General features: G+C 71.5%; 3 protein-coding genes across 3 annotated transcripts; all 3 read left to right on the top strand.

Moving 5' to 3' along the window:
• The first annotated feature begins 128 nt into the window (after positions 1-128).
• LOC148592101 (blue-sensitive opsin-like) lies at positions 129-4,380 on the top strand. Its single transcript, XM_088535678.1, has 5 exons — positions 129-513; positions 1,409-1,577; positions 1,916-2,081; positions 3,102-3,341; positions 4,252-4,380. The coding sequence occupies exons 1-5, from the start codon at positions 129-131 to the stop codon at positions 4,378-4,380; spliced, it is 1,089 nt and encodes a 362-aa protein (XP_088391804.1).
• Positions 4,381-6,441: 2,061 nt separating this feature from the next.
• On the top strand, positions 6,442-9,999 carry LOC148592100 (red-sensitive opsin). The gene is made up of 6 exons (XM_088535680.1): positions 6,442-6,550; positions 6,618-6,914; positions 7,624-7,792; positions 7,888-8,053; positions 8,716-8,955; positions 9,886-9,999. The coding sequence occupies exons 1-6, from the start codon at positions 6,442-6,444 to the stop codon at positions 9,997-9,999; spliced, it is 1,095 nt and encodes a 364-aa protein (XP_088391806.1).
• A 1,376-nt stretch (positions 10,000-11,375) lies between these two features.
• On the top strand, positions 11,376-14,442 carry LOC148592099 (uncharacterized). Its single transcript, XM_088535685.1, has 9 exons — positions 11,376-11,402; positions 11,487-11,867; positions 11,935-12,147; positions 12,230-12,382; positions 12,581-12,880; positions 12,972-13,121; positions 13,509-13,654; positions 13,740-13,871; positions 14,424-14,442. Exons 1-9 carry the CDS (start codon positions 11,376-11,378, stop codon positions 14,440-14,442), a joined length of 1,521 nt encoding a protein of 506 aa, XP_088391811.1.
• Positions 14,443-15,910: the final 1,468 nt, after the last annotated feature.

Below are 15,910 nucleotides of genomic sequence, written 5' to 3'. Positions count from 1 at the left end.
CATCCCTCCATCCCTGCTCCATCCATCCCTCCATCCCCGTGCACCCGTCTCCGTCTCCATCCCTCCATCCCTGCTCCATCCATCCCCGTTCCCGTACCCGCCCGCCCGTCCCCGCGCTCCCGGCCGCGATGCACCGGCCGCGGGAGAGCCGGGAGGAGCTCCCGGACGACTTCTACATCCCGGTGGCGCTGGAGGCGGCCAACGCGTCGGCGCTCAGCCCGTTCCTGGTGCCGCAGACGCACCTGGGCGGCCCGGCGCTCTTCACGGCCATGGCGGCCTTCATGGTGCTGCTGGTGCTGCTGGGGCTGCCGGTGAACGCGCTCACCGTGCTCTGCACCGCGCGCTACCGCAAGCTGCGCGCGCCGCTCAACTACATCCTGGTGAACCTGGCGGCCGCCAACCTGCTCGTGGTCTGCGTGGGCTCCACCACGGCCGCCTACAGCTTCTCGCGGCGCTACTTCGCGCTGGGGCCCACGGCCTGCAAGGTGGAGGGCTTCGCCGCCACGCTCGGAGGTGACGCGGGGGGACGGGGACACGGGGGGACATGGGGGGACACGGGGGCAAGGGGACATGGGGGGACATGGGGGGACATGGGGACATGGGGGGACGTGGGGGGACATGGGGATGGGCTCCACGGCCTGCAAGGTGGAGGGCTTCGCCGCCACGCTCGGAGGTGACGCGGGGACGGGGGGACACGGGGGGACACGGGGACATGGGGGGACGGGGGGACACGGGGGGACATGGGGGGACACGGGGACATGGGGGGACACGGGGACATGGGGGGACGTGGGGGGACACGGGGACATGGGGGGACATGGGGGGACACGGGGACATGGGGACGGACCCACGGCCTGCAAGGTGGAGCGCTTTGCTGCCACGCTCGGAGGTGACACGGGGACGCAGGGACACGGGGACGTGGGGACAGAGGGATGTGCGGACGTGGGGACACAGGGACACAGGGACGAGGGGACACGGGGATGAGGGGAGGGAGGGGATGAGGGGACGGAGGGATGGGAGGGACAGAGGGGACGTGGGCAGGAAGGATAGAGGGGACACGGGGACGGAGGGGACACAGAAACAGAGGGGACATGGGGAGGGATAGAGGGCACATGGGGAGGGAGGGGACACGGGGGTGGAGGGGACATGGGGACACGGGGACCTGGTGCCAGCCCCACAGCAATGGGGCCCCACAGCGCTGTGCTGCCCCCCAGGCAGGGGATGGGGACACGGGGACATGGGGACCCAGTGCCAGCCCCACAGGCGGGGGATGGGGACACGGGGACACGGGGACACGGGGACCCCGTGCCAGCCCCACGGCGCCGTGCTGCCCCCAGGCAGGGGATGGGGACATGGGGACACGGGGACACGGGGACCCCGTGCCAGCCCCACGGCGCCGTGCTGCCCCCAGGCATGGTGAGCCTGTGGTCGCTGGCCGTGGTGGCCTTCGAGCGCTTCCTGGTGGTCTGCAAGCCCCTGGGCAACTTCACGTTCCGGGGCAGCCACGCGCTGCTGGGCTGCGGCCTCACCTGGGTGTTCGGCCTCGTGGCCTCCGCGCCGCCGCTGTTCGGCTGGAGCAGGTGCCGGGGGCGCCGGGAGGGCCGGGACCCGCTGGGACCCCCTGGGACCCCCTGGGACCCCCTGGGAACACCGGGACCCCCTGGAACCCCCTGGGACCCTCGGGAGGGCCGGGACCCCCTGGAACCCCCTGGGAACACTGGGACCCCCTGGAACCCCCCGGGACCCCCCGGGACCCCCGGAGGCGCCGGGACCCCCGGGAGCACTGGGACCTCCGGGAGCGCTGGGATCCCCCCGGGGGCACCGGGACCCCTGGAGCGTCGGGACCCTCCGGAGCGTCGGGACCCCCCGGGATCCCCCGGGACCCCCGGGCCGCGGTGCCAGCGCCCCCCGTCCCCAGGTACATCCCCGAGGGGCTGCAGTGCTCGTGCGGCCCCGACTGGTACACGACCAACAACAAGTGGAACAACGAGTCCTACGTCATCTTCCTGTTCTGCTTCTGCTTCGGGGTGCCCCTGGGCATCATCGTCCTGTCCTACGGGCGCCTCCTGCTCACGCTGCGCGCGGTCAGTGCCCGGAGCCTTTATTGGGGGACGCGGGGGGACGCGGCCACTGCGCGGGGAGGGACATGGCCACCGCGCGGGGGGACACGGCCACCGTGGGGGGACACGGCCACCGCGGGGGGGACACGGCCACCGCGGGGGGACACACGGCCACCGCGGGGGGGGGACACGGCCACCGCGGGAGGGGACACGGCCACCGCGGGGGGGACACAGCCCCACGGGCGGCGGAACCGGCCCCGGGGGCTCCCACCAGCGCGGCCGCTGCGGCCCGGTCACCCCTCCCGCCTTGGCCACCCCGTGTCCGTGGCTGCTCCTCCCATGTTGACCACCCCGTGTCCGTGGTTGGTCATTCCATGTTGACCATCCCGTGTCCGTGGCTGCTCCTCCCACGTTGACCATCCCGTGTCCGTGGTTGGTCATTCCAGCAGGGCCATCCTGTGTCCATGACCACTCCTCCCGCCTTGGCCATTGCAGTCTGTGTCCGTGGCTGCTCCTCCCACCTTGGCCATCCCGTGTCCATGGTTGCTCCTCCCACTTTGGCCATCCCGTGTCCGTAATTGGTCATTCTAGCAGGGCCATCCCGTGTCCATGGTTGCTCCTCCCACGTTGACCATCCCATGTCCATGGTTGGTCATTCCATGTTGACCATCCCGTGTCCGTGGCTGCTCCTCCCACCTTGGCCATCCCGTGTCCATGGTTGGTCATTCCATGTTGGCCATCCTGTGTCCATGGTTGCTCCTCCCACGTTGACCATCCCATGTCCATGGTTGGTCATTCCACGTTGACCATCCCGTGTCCGTGGCCGCTCCTCCCACGTTGGCCATCCCGTGTCCATGGTCACTCCCCCCTTGCCCATCCCATCCCCATGGCCGCTCCTCCCATCTTGGCCATCCCAGTCCATGGTTGGTCACTCCATGTTGCCCATCCCATCCCCGTGGCCGCTCCCCCCCCCCGGCCACCCCATGTCCGTGTCCCCCCCTCCGTCGCGGCCGCCGGCGCTGACGCGTCCCCGCGGCGCCGCAGGTGGCCCGGCAGCAGGAGCAGTCGGCCACGACGCAGAAGGCGGAGCGGGAGGTCACCAAGATGGTGGTGGTCATGGTGCTGGGCTTCCTGGTGTGCTGGGCGCCCTACTCGGCCTTCGCGCTCTGGGTGGTGACGCACCGGGGCCAGCCCTTCGACGTGGGCCTGGCCTCGCTGCCCTCCGTCTTCTCCAAGGCCTCCACCGTCTACAACCCCATCATCTACGTCTTCATGAACAAGCAGGTGGGCGAGGGGGCCTCGGGACCGCCCCGCGGCGCCCACGGGTGCCCATGGGAACCTCACGGGACCAATGGGTGCCCCAAGGTGCCCTAGTGGCTGTTGGAACCTCACGGCACCCATGGGAACCTCACGGGACCAATGGGTGCCCCAAGGTGCCCTGGTGGCCATGGGAACCTCACGGCTCCCATGGGAACCTCACAGCACCCATGGGTGCCCCATGGTGCCCTAGTGGCTGTTAGAACCTCACGGCGCCCACGGGTGCCCATGGGAACCTCACGGCACCCATGGGCGCCCCACAGCGCCCAGTCCTGCCCTATGGCACCCTGGTGGTCATTGGAACTTCATAGCACCCATGGGAACCTCACAGCACCCATGGGTGCCCCAAGGTGCCCTGGTGTCCAAGGGAACCTCACAGCACCCATGGGTGCCCCACAGGGCCCAGTCCTGCCCTATGGCACCCTGGTGGCCATGGGAACCTCACAGCACCCATGGGTGCCCCACAGCGCCCAGTCCTGCCCCACGGCACCCACGATGCCCCCTGCCCGGGGGGGTCCTCCAGCAACACTCGCCGGACGCTGTTGTCCCGGTGACGCTCCCGAGGGTCCCATCACTGCCCCCTGGTGCCACCCCGAGAACAGCCGCGTGGAGCTGGGTGCCGCCCCGGCAACGCGTCCCGGTGACGTCTGGGTGACGTCTGGGTGACGTCCCAACAACGTCCCAGTTACACCCCCCCCCCAGGCCCCAGGACCGGCCCGGGCGATGCCCCAGTAACAACCTGTTGATGTCCCCGTTCCACTCCCAGTGACCCCCCACCCTGACAACACCCCACCCCAGCAACCCCCCAACACCGCCCCGGTGACACGGAACAACCCCCGGTGCCGCGGGTGACGCCGGCGCGCGGTTGTCCCGGCAGTTCCGCTCCTGCATGCTCAAGATGGTGTTCTGCGGGAAGAGCCCGTTCGGCGACGAGGACGACGTGTCCGGCTCCTCGCAGGCCACCCAGGTGTCCTCCGTGTCCTCCAGCCAAGTGTCACCCGCGTAGGGGGGTGACACCCCGCGCCGCCCCCCAACACCCGGTGACGCAGGACACCCCCGGGAGGGGGCAGCCCCACGGCCGCCTGTTGTACATAGACCCCCCCGCCGCGCATTAAACGCTGGAGATGCAACCGCTGCCTCTGTGCGGAGCGGGGGGGCCCTGCCCCATAAGTGCCCCCCCCCGCCCCCCAAGTCGGGGGTCCCCGGGGCCCGGCCCGCGGCGCCGAGGGGGGGCCGCGCGGCCGAGTTCTGCTGGTAGTGAACTGTGCGCGGGCGCCGATAGTTCAGAACAAGCGGAATTCCTGTCGCGCGGCCCCGGGGACGGGCGCGGGACCCCCGGAGACCCCCGCCCCGAACAGTCCCGTGCCCCCCTCGACACCCCTCGGAACAGCCCCCGGAACAGCCCCCCAACACTTATCTGCCTCCGGGTGTGGGTGCGGCGGCCTCCCGGGGTGCTGCTGGTGACAGCGGGGGACACACGACAGCCGCCCGGCGTCACCCGCGCACACCCGTCCCGCCGGCCGCGCCGAGCGCCCCCCGCGCTCCCGCCCGCATTGACCTTCCCCCCGTTTCCCTTTTAATCGGACTCCCCCGGGGCGACCCGAAAATCCCGGGATTAGGGGGGGAGGCGGCGCCGGGGGGGGACGGGGATTAGGGCCGGGGGCCGCGTTCCCGCCGGGACCCCCCCGGGACCCCCCCGGAGGGACCCCCATGGGGGGGGAGGGGGCGGCACGGCCCCCTCCCCCCCCCGCCCCCCCTTCCCGTTAATCCCCCCCCGAAGGGCCCTAATTGCTAATTAGGGCTTTGGGCTATTTTTATGGGTGCGGGGGGGGTTGTCCCCCCGTGTCCTACTTGGCCCCGCGCCGCGACCCCCGGTGATGTAACAGCCGCGGCCGCCTGACGCGGGGCGCGGGGGGACCCCGGGGCCTGCGTGCGGCTGTAGCTGCCGTGCGGGTGTTGCTGTTTGGGACGGGTGTAGGCAGGGGGCTGTAGACAACCCCGCTCGGGGGCCGGGTGTCACTGTGGGGCTGGGGGGAGCCCTTTTCGGGGTGACGTTTGGGGTCCAGGTGACACCTGCCGGCTTGCGGGGTGTAGACAGCCCCTTTGGGGTGTAGCTCATGGTCCGGGGGACAGGTGTAGGCGTGGGGTTGTAGACAACCCCGTTTGGGGTGTAGGTCTTGGGCTGGTGGGTGGGTTTGGGGCTGCAGACAGCCCCACTTGGGGTGTAGCTCATGGCCTGGTTAACAGGCACAGGTGTCAGGCTGTAGATAGCCCCACTTGGGGTGTAGCTGTTGGATGGGGTGACACTGTGCGTGTTGGACTGCACACAGCCCCACTCGGGGTGTAGCTCTCGGTCTGCGTGATGGGGGTTTGGCTGTAGGTAGCCCAATTTGGGGTGTAGCTCACGGTCTGGGCAACAGGTGTAGATGTTGGGCTGTAGGCAGCCACACTCAGGGCGCAGTTTCTTTGCGTTGGGCTGTAGGTAACCCCAGTTGGGGTGTAGGTCTCGGTCGGGGTGACTCCTGCAGGCGCTCGGCTGTAGGCGGCCCCACTCGGGGTGTCGCCTCGGGTGCAGGTGACGCCTGTCGCGCTGTAGGTCACCCCCGGAGGGGCGCAACCCCCCAGCGCGGCTGACGCCCCGGAGGCGCCAGGACACGGATGGGGGTGGGAATTGGAAACGGGGTCACGGTGTGGGGCGGGGGGGGGCAAACGGGCTCGGAGGAAATTGCGGGTGACGGCGGCGGGGCCGGATTAGCGCCCGCGTCAGCCGCAATCAGCGCTCACCCCAGGTGCTCGGCAAAGCGGGCGGGTGACGCCGGGCCGGGGGCCGGAGCCCAATTAAGGGATCAGGGTGTTGGGATGGGGGGCAGCGGGTTAATCCCCCCGAGGGGGTGGGTATAAAAGGGGGGCGCGGGCGGGTGGCGGCGCCACAGCCCCGCGGCAACAGCCCCCCGCGGTCGCGCACAACCGAGGCCGCCTGTGCGGCGCGGAGAGGCCGGCGGTGCTCGCGGCGCCCCCGGGGGCGCCGGTTCCTTGGACACCCCCCGCCGCAACACCCGGAGCAGCCATGACGCAGGCCTGGGAGGCGGCTGTTTTCGCCGCGCGCCGGCGGCACGACGACGAGGACACCACGCGCGACAGCGTCTTCACCTACACCAACAGCAACAACACGCGCGGTGAGTGCGGGCGGCGCGCGCGGCGGCGCCGGGTGACGCGGCCGGCGCTCACGGTGTCGCCCCGCAGGGCCCTTCGAGGGGCCCAACTACCACATCGCGCCGCGGTGGGTCTACAACCTGACGTCGCTCTGGATGATCTTCGTGGTGGTGGCCTCGGTGTTCACCAACGGGCTGGTGCTCGTGGCCACCTGGAAGTTCAAGAAGCTCCGTCACCCGCTCAACTGGATCCTGGTGAACCTGGCGGTGGCCGACCTGGGCGAGACCGTCATCGCCAGCACCATCAGCGTCATCAACCAGATCTTCGGCTACTTCGTGCTGGGCCACCCGCTGTGCGTCATCGAGGGCTACACCGTGTCGGCCTGCGGTGAGCGGCCGGGGCGGCGACGGGGACGTGGGGCAGGGCTGGAGGGGGGCTCGGAGGTGTGGGGCAGAGCGGGACAGGGCTTAGAGCTGTGGGGCAGGGATGGAGCGGGGCTCGGAGATGTGGGGCAGGGATGGAGGGGGGCTCTGAGATGTGGGGCGGAGGTGGAGGGGGGCTGAGAGCCGTGGGGCAGAGCCAGGACAGGACTCAGAGCCATGGGGCAGAGCCGTGGGGCAGCTGCAGAGGGCCCAGACCGGTGGGGCAGGGAAGAAGGGCAGGGAAAAAGGGCTGAGAGCTGCAGGGCGGCTCCGTGGGGCAGCACCGCAGTGGGGCAGAGACCCGCACGGGGCTGCGCCGTGGGGCACAGCCCTGCAAGCCACGAAGTGGAGACAGCGCGGAGCAGCGCGGAGCAGCGTGGGGCTATGGGGCTGTGCTGTGGGGCTGTGCTATGGGGCGGGTGCTATGGGGCCGCGCTATGGGGCTGCGCTGCGGGGCTGTGCTATGGGGCCGCGCTATGGGGCTGTGCTATGGGGCCGCGCTGCGGGGCTGTGCTGCGGGGCCGCGCTATGGGGCCGCGCTGCGGGGCTGTGCTATGGGGCCGCGCTATGGGGCCGCGCTATGGGGCGGGTGCTATGGGGCCGCGCTATGGGGCCGCGCTATGGGGCGGGCGCTATGGGGCTGCGCTGCGGGGCTCACCCCCCGGCGCCCCCAGGCATCACGGCGCTCTGGTCGCTCGCCATCATCTCCTGGGAGCGCTGGTTCGTGGTCTGCAAACCCTTCGGCAACATCAAGTTCGACGGGAAGCTGGCGGTGGCCGGGATCCTCTTCTCCTGGATCTGGGCCTGCGGCTGGACCGCGCCCCCCATCTTCGGCTGGAGCAGGTGGGGCCGGGGGGCGGCCGGGGGGCCCAGCCCCATAGCGGCCCCATAGCGGCCCCATAGCGGCCCCACGGCGGCCGCTCACCGTCCCCCGGCAGGTACTGGCCCCACGGGCTGAAGACGTCGTGCGGCCCCGACGTGTTCAGCGGCAGCTCCGACCCCGGCGTGCAGTCCTACATGGTGGTGCTCATGGTGACCTGCTGCTTCTTCCCGCTCACCATCATCGTCCTCTGCTACCTGCAAGTGTGGCTGGCCATCCGGGCGGTGAGTGGGGCGGGGAGCGCCGCGGATCCCCCCGAGACCCACAGGGACCCCCATGCCACCCCACAGATCCCCCCGAGACCCACAGGGACCCCCCCGCCGCCCCACAGATCCCCTCAAACCTCCCTGAGACCCATGGGGAGCCCTGCACCGCCCCACGGATCCGCCCGAGACCCGCAGGGAGCCCTGCTCTGCCCCATAGATCCTCCCTGAGACCCACAGGGACCCCCGCACCACCCCACAGATCCCCTCAAACCTCCCCGAGACCCACGGGGAGCCCCGTGCAGCCCCACGGATCCCCTCAAACCTCCCCAAAACCTACTGATCCCTCCCGAGACCCACGGGGAGCCCCGCGCTGCCCCATGGATCCGCCCGAGACCCGCAGGGAGCCCTGCTCTGCCCCATAGATCCTCCCCAAGACACACGGGAAGCCCCACACCGCCCCACGGATCCCCTCAAACCTCCCCGAGACCCACAGGGAACCCCGCGCCGCCCCATAGATCCCACCGAGACACACGGGGAGCCCCGCTCCACCCCACAGCCCCCTCAGCTGCCCCCCCAGCCCCAGCAGGACCCACATCCCGCCCCACATCCCGCCCCACATCCCGCCCCACATCCCGCCCCACATCCCGCCCCACGGAGCCCCCTGACCCCCTCTCCCCCAGGTGGCGGCGCAGCAGAAGGAGTCGGAGTCGACGCAGAAGGCGGAGAAGGAGGTTTCGCGCATGGTCGTGGTCATGATCCTGGCCTACTGCTTCTGCTGGGGGCCCTACACCTTCTTCGCCTGCTTCGCGGCCGCCAACCCCGGCTACGCCTTCCACCCGCTGGCGGCCGCGCTGCCCGCCTACTTCGCCAAGAGCGCCACCATCTACAACCCCATCATCTACGTGTTCATGAACAGGCAGGTGCGTGCCGGGCTGTGGGCGGGACGTGGGGCGGGACGTGGGGGGGGATGTGGGGTAGGACGTGGGGCGGGATGTGGGGCGGGACGTGGGGCGGGATGTGGGGCGGGACGTGGGGCGGGCTGTGGGGCGGGACGTGGGGCGGGATGTGGGGTAGGTTGTGGGGCGGGACGTGGGGCGGGATGTGGGGCGGGACGTGGGGCAGGACGTGGGGCGGGATGTGGGGTAGGACGTGGGGCGGGACGTGGGGCGGGATGTGGGGTAGGTTGTGGGGCGGGATGTGGGGCGGGACGTGGGGCGGGATGTGGGGCGGGACGTGGGGTGGGATGTGGGGCGGGACGTGGGGCAGCGCGGCACCGCGTGGGGCGCGGGGTTGGGACCTAGGACGTGGGTCTAGGACCTGGTGTGTGGGGCTAGGACGTGGGATGTGGGATTAGGATGCGGGTCTAGGGCAGGAGATGTGAGTTTGGGACCTTGGATGTGGGTCTAGGCCCTGGGACAAGGAGCGGAGATGTGGGGCACGGGGCTAGGACGTGAGTCTAGGACATGGGATATGGAGCTGGGACATGGGACGAGGACACGGGATGTGGGTCTAGGACACGGGATGTGGGTCTAGGACGTGGGATGTGGGTCTAGGACACGGGATGTGGGTCTAGGAAATGGGATGTGGGTCCCGGACACGGGATGTGGGTCTAGGACATGAGATAAGGATTGAGGACACGGAATGTGGGTCTAGGACATGAGATAAGGATGCAGATGTGGGTCCAGGACATGAGATGCAGGTCAAGGACACAGGATACAGAACCAGGACACGGGAAGCAGGAATTGGGATATAGGGCAAGGACGCGGGTGGGGAATCGGGATCGGGATCGGGATCGGGAATGGGGGATGGGGGATGGGGAAGCAGCTCCGGCAGCTCCGCCCTCTCCGCAGTTCCGGAACTGCATCCTGCAGCTCTTCGGGAAGAAGGTGGACGACGGCTCCGAGGTCTCCACGTCCCGCACGGAGGTCTCGTCCGTCTCCAACTCCTCCGTGTCCCCGGCGTGAGCCCCGCCCCCGGACACGCCCCGCCCACGACCGCCCCCCGTAGCCGCCGCCGGGCCGAAACCGCCCGGAAAAAGGAAAAACACAAAAAAAAAATGTAAAAAAAAACCGTCCCGGCCCCCGCGGGCGCCATAGAGAATAAAGGTTTGTAAGTTGGGTAGCGGCGCCGTCCCATGAGCCCTTGGGTCACAGCAATGGCGGCCCCCGGAGCCCCCCGTGGGGGCGGCCATGTCTGCGCCCGTCCCATGAGCCCTTGGGTCACAGCAATGGCGGCCCCCTGGGCCCCCCATGGGGGCGGCCATGTCTGCGCCCCGTCCCATGAGCCCCCGGGGCTCGCGCCAAGGGCAGCCCCGGACCGAGTCCCCCTCCCAGGGCCCGGGGACGGCGGCTCCGCCCCCGTCTCGCTCCCAGCCAATGAGGACGCGCGTTTCGCGGACGGAGCGCTGCTATTGGCTGCCCGTCCGCACTGCCTGCCCCCTCCCCCCCCCGCGTGCCGGCGGCGCCGTTCGCGCGTCGACGACTCGGGCGCAAAACGGGCGGCGACCAATGAGAAGAGCGCGCGGGAGGAGCGGGGCCGCCCCCTCCAATCACGGCGCGCCGCGTCACCGGGGGGGGTGGAGCCGGCGGCTTTCCCCTTCCTTGAGGCGGGAGAGCTGCGGGGGGGAGGGACGGGAGCGCGGGACGGCCAATCGGAGGACGGCGGGGGGCGGCGGCAGCCAATGAGCGCGCGGTTCTGGTTTCCGCTGGCCTCTCCGCGCGGCGGGAGCAGGTAGCGCCCGGGAGCGGCGGGACCGTGACCGGCCGGGCCGCTGGCCCCGCCCTCCCCGCGGCCGCGCCGCGCCCCCATTGGCGGAGCGGGGAGCGGGGGGAGGCGCGCGCCGCGCTCTGATTGGCGGAGAACGGCTCGGGGGTGGGAGCGCTGCTTTCGGCGGGAAGGGGCGGTCACGTGGCGCGCGAGCCGTGCTCTGATTGGTGGAGAGGGGCCGGTGCGCCGAGCGAGCGGGAAGCGGCTTCCACGTGCTGCTCTGCGCGTGCGCGGCGCTGATTGGCGGGGAGGGGCACGTGCCGCGCTGTGATTGGTGGGAAAGGGCGGGAGCGGCGCGTGCCGAGCCGCCTTGCCCACGTGGGCGTTTGCGCATGCGCAGGGGGGTGGGGCCGTGGCGCACGTGCGCCGCGCCCTGATTGGCCCTCGCGCCTCGCGTGCTGATTGGCCGGAAGCCGCAGGGCGGGCTCTTTTGGGCGGGAAGGCGCGGTCACGTGCTCCAGCGCCGCGCTGTGATTGGCGGAGAGGGGGCGGCCGCCTTCTCCCCTCAGAGGTGTCGCTCCGCTCTCCGCCTCATGAGGGGAGGCGCCATTTTGCGCGCGGCTCCGGGGTCCCGATGGCGGCGCTGGGGGAAGAGGAGAGCGCGGAGCTGCGGCCGGAGGAGGAGGAGAGCGCGGAGCTGCGGCCGGAGGAGGAGGAGGAGGAGGAGGAGAGCGCGGAGCTGCAGCCGGAGGAGGATGAGGAGAGCGCGGAGCTGCGGCCGGAGGATGAGGAGAGCGCGGAGCTGCGGCTGGAAGAGGATGAGGAGGAGAGTGCGGAGCTGCGGCCGGAGGAGGAGGAGGATGAGGAGAGTGCGGAGCTGCGGCCGGAGGAGGAGGAGGAGGAGGAGAGCGCGGAGCTGCGGCCAGAGGAGGAGGAGGAGAGCGCGGAGCTGCGCGCCCAGGCCCGGCGCTTGGCCGCCGAGCTCCGCGAGGCCACGCGCGCCCAGGAGCAGGCGGCGCGCTGCGGGCTGGCCCTGCTGGAGGACAACGGCGAGCTCCGCCGGCGCTGCCGCGAGCTGGAGGCGCAGCTGGAGGCCGTGCGCGCCGAGCTGCTCCGCGCCGCCGAGGTACCAGGGCTGCGGGCAGCGCCCGGGCGGGTTCGCGTGCCCGTTCCCATTCCCCCTCTGCCGCCAGGCCCTGGCCGAGGCGCAGAGCGGCCGTCAGCGCGCGGCGGCCGCCAGCGAGAGCCGCGAGGAGGCCCTGGCGCAGGAGGCGGCTGCCAAGGAGGCCCGGCTGGGCGCCCGCCTGCAGGAGCAGCAGGGCGACCTGCGGCAGCTCCAGGCCCAGCTCCGCGAGGCCCGGGCGGACAACGAGCGCCTGGGGGCGGCCGTGCAGGACCTGCAGCAGGTTGGGGTGGGGACGCGGGGACGGCGTTCGGGGACGGCGTTCGGGCCGCCCTGGGGGCGCTCAGGCCCCGTCCCCGTCCCAGGAGTGCCGGGCGCTGGCGGGGGAGCGCGCCCGGCTGCGGGAGGCGCTGCGGGAGCAGCGGGACGCGGAGCCGCGGCGCCAGCGGGAGCGCCGCGACCTGGAGGAGGAGGCGGCCGCGCTGCGCAGGCGGGTGGCCCTGCTCGCCGGCGACCAGGTGGCGCCCGCGGGGGCCGGTGCCGGGGCCGGCGCGGCTGAGCCCCCCGTCCCGCGGCAGGAGGAGCTGGCGGTGCCCGCGGGGGCCGGTGCCAGGCCCGGCGCGGCTGAGCCCCCCGTCCCGCGGCAGGAGGAGCTGGCGGCGCCCGCGGGGGCCGGTGCCGGGGCCGGCGCGGCTGAGCCCCCCGTCCCGCGGCAGGAGGAGCTGGCGGCGCTGCGGCGGGACGGCCGGCGGCTGCGGGCGCAGCTGGCCCAGGCGGCCGCGGGGCTCGCGGAGCAGCGGCGGCTGCGGGCGCAGGCCGAGCGGCGCCTCGACGAGGCCCTGGCGGCGCTGGCGGCCGCGCGGGCGCCGCGGGGGGACGATGGCGACGGGGACGGTGACGGGGATGGGGACCCCCCCGCGGCGCCCCCCGCCGCCCCCGCGCCCGGCCTCGTGGCTGATCTCCTCAGCGACATGAAGCTCTCCGAGATCCAGCGGCTGCGGGAGCAGCTTGTGCAGGTGGGGCGGGGCCTCCGGGAGAGGGGCGGGGCCTCCGGACAGGGGCGGGGCTCTGTGGGCCCCTGCGTCCGGTGATGCCCCGCCCCCCCAGGCGGAGCAGGAGGTCGCGGGGGTCCGGGAGGAGCTGGCGGAAGCCCGGAGGGGTCTTGGCGCTGGCCCCGCCCCCTGCGCTGACCCCGCCCACCAGGCGCTGGCCATCGAGGTTGCCGCCCTCCGTGCTGCCCTAAGAGCCAATCGGCAGGTGGGTGCGGGGGTGGGGTCTTGTGGCCACGCCCCCACTGCCGGGGACCCCTTTGTGGGTGGGGCCAAGTGTGCAGGGGGCGGGGCTTGTCCTCAGTATCCGGGCTTGGGGCTGGTGCCCTGTCAATCACTGCAGCTGGGTGGGGCTTGCTTTAAGGCCCGCCCTGTGGGTGGGGCTTTGAGGCTTGTGCTCCAGCAATGCTGCTGGTGGGCGGGGCTTGCCCAGAGCCTGGTGCTCTGTCAATCACCTCAGGGGGTGGGGCTTGCCCAGGTTCTGCACAGTGGGTGGAGCCTGCGTGCTGTCAATCTGCAAAGGTGGGCGGGGCTTGGCAGACGGGGCGGGGCTCCCCGCGGGGGCGGGGCTAGGAAGGTGCCACGTGCCCGGCAGGTGACGGGGTCGGCGCTGCGGCGGCTGCGGGGCTGCGCGGCCGGGCCGGGGGAGGCGGCGGCGCCGGCGCCGCTGCGGGAGGAGCTGGCGGCTCTGCAGGACGAGGTGGCCGCGGCCACGGCCCGCTGCGCCGCGCTGGACGCCAGGTGACGCCGCCGTCCCCATCCCGCGTCCCCGCCGTCCCCATCCCCGCGTCCCCGCCGTCCCCCGTGTCGCTAACGGGCGCCGCAGGTGCCTGGAGGCGGCGGCGCGGGCGGCCCTCGCGGAGCGGCGGCTGGCGCAGGTCTGCGCCGAGAAGCGGGCGCTGGGCGTCCTGCTGCGGCAGGCGCTGCGGCGACAACGCGGCCTCGCGCGGCGCCTCCGGTACGGGGGGACGGGACGGGAGGGACACTGTGAGGTGACACGTGTGGGACATGGACAGGAGGTGTCACACAGGGAGCAGGGGACACAAGACCCCAGGGGCTGGCACAGGGGGGCGGGACAGGGGGACGGGACACTGTGTGGTGACATGTGTGGGACGTGTAGGGGACAGGGGGTGTCACACAGGGAACGGGGGACACAGGGCCCCATGGACTGGCCCATGGTGGGGACGTGGGACACGGGGGGTGGCACCCATGGGACAGGAAATGCTGTATAGTGACACCTGCAAAACACATGAGCCCCAGTGTGGGGACACCGAACGGGGGCCCCGTTGCCTGGCGCACGTGGGGACATGGGGTGATAAAGGGGACACTGGGGTGACACATCTGGCATTGGGGGGGTGGGTTACAGGGGCACATGGGGAGCAGGGGCCGCCCTGCCCTGGTGCGCAGGGGTACGTGGGATGTTCCAGGGGGTGTCACATGTGGGGACAGGACGGGGGGATGTGGGACGCGGTGACGTCCCCCCCTCCCCATGTGGCCCCTTCCCTTGCAGGGGGGACCCGGTGCCCTGAGGCCACCCCGGTGTCACGGGGACCCCAATAAACCCCCTGCTCCACCCCCGCCTCCTCCCTCCCTTCCCCCCCGCGCCGGCGGGGCCCAGGCGTCCGGGCCGCGGGCCCAGGCGTCCTGGCGGGCGGCCCTGCCCGCGGCGCCGGGAGGGGACCCAGGTGTCTGGGGTGCCCCCCCGGCTGCGGCTGGGGCCAAAGTGACGTCATGGGAAGCGGTGGCTCCGGAGCAGCGTTAATGGGAACCAGGTGGAAGCGCCCGGACGCCTGGGCCCCTGCGGGGGAGGGGCTGCCACCCCCCGAGAGCCGGGGGTCCTGGGGGAGGGCGGCCCCCGCACGCCAGGGACAGGGGACACGTTGGGGACACCGCTCGTACATGCCAAGGACATGGGACACGTTGGGGACACTGCTCGTACATGCCAAGGACATGGGACACGTTGGGAACACCGCTCGTACATGCCAAGGACATGGGACATGTTGGGGACACGGCTTGTACATGCCAAGGACATGGGACACGTTGGGGACAGCGCTCGTACATGCCAAGGACATGGGACACGTTGGGGACAGCGCTCGTACATGCCAAGGACATGGGATGTGTTGGGGACACGGCTTGTACATGCCAAGGACATGGGACACGTTGGGGACACCGCTCGCACACACTAGGGACATGGGACATGGGGACACTGCTCGCACATGCCAGGGACATGGGACACGTTGGGGACACGGCTCGTACATGCCAAGGACATGGGACACACGTTGGGGACAGCGCTCGCACACACCAGGGACAGGGGACATGTTGGGGACAGTGCATGCCCACACCAAGGACGTGGGACGTATTGGGGACATCGCACGCACCGGGGACATGGGACGGATGTTGGGGACATGGCTCGCACATACCAAGGACATGGGATGCATTAGGGGCACTGTTTGCACATGCCAAGGACATGGGACACGTTGGGGACACCGCTCGCACACACCAGGGCCCTGGAGGGGACACAGGTCGCGTGTGGCAGGGCCATGCCGGGGACAGGGGACACTTGCTGGGGCCCTGCGGCTCACAGGAACGTGCTGGGGGGGGTGAGACACGTGGGGACACCCGATCTGCTCATGGCGAGGACATGGGACGCGTTGGGGACACGGCTCGCACACGCCAAGGACATGGGACGTGTTGGGGACACCGCTCGCACACGCCAAGGACATGGGACGCGTTGGGGACACGGTTTGCTCGTGCCAAGGACACGCTAGGGACATGGGCCATGTTGGGGACGTCCTGCGCGCACCAAGGACGTATGGGACGCGTGGGGAACGTGCAGCCTGCACACGCCAAGGACACGGCACTTGTGGGGCAGCTATGGGGCAGCTGGGGGGCTGGAGGGCAGGGAGCGCTGCAGGGGAGGGGTGGGGTGGGAGGGTCTAATGGGGCTATAGGGCAGGGGGGGATCTAGGGCTGCTGGAGGGGTGGTGAGGAGTGCAT

This window comes from Tinamus guttatus, unplaced genomic scaffold (genome assembly GCF_059628265.1).
Source record: "Tinamus guttatus ecotype Peru unplaced genomic scaffold, ASM5962826v1 Tinamus_guttatus_pri_ptg000642l, whole genome shotgun sequence".
Taxonomy (NCBI): Eukaryota; Metazoa; Chordata; class Aves; order Tinamiformes; family Tinamidae; genus Tinamus; species Tinamus guttatus.
Note: the sequence above shows the minus strand (reverse complement) of the source record. Positions and strands in the feature narration are given on the sequence as shown.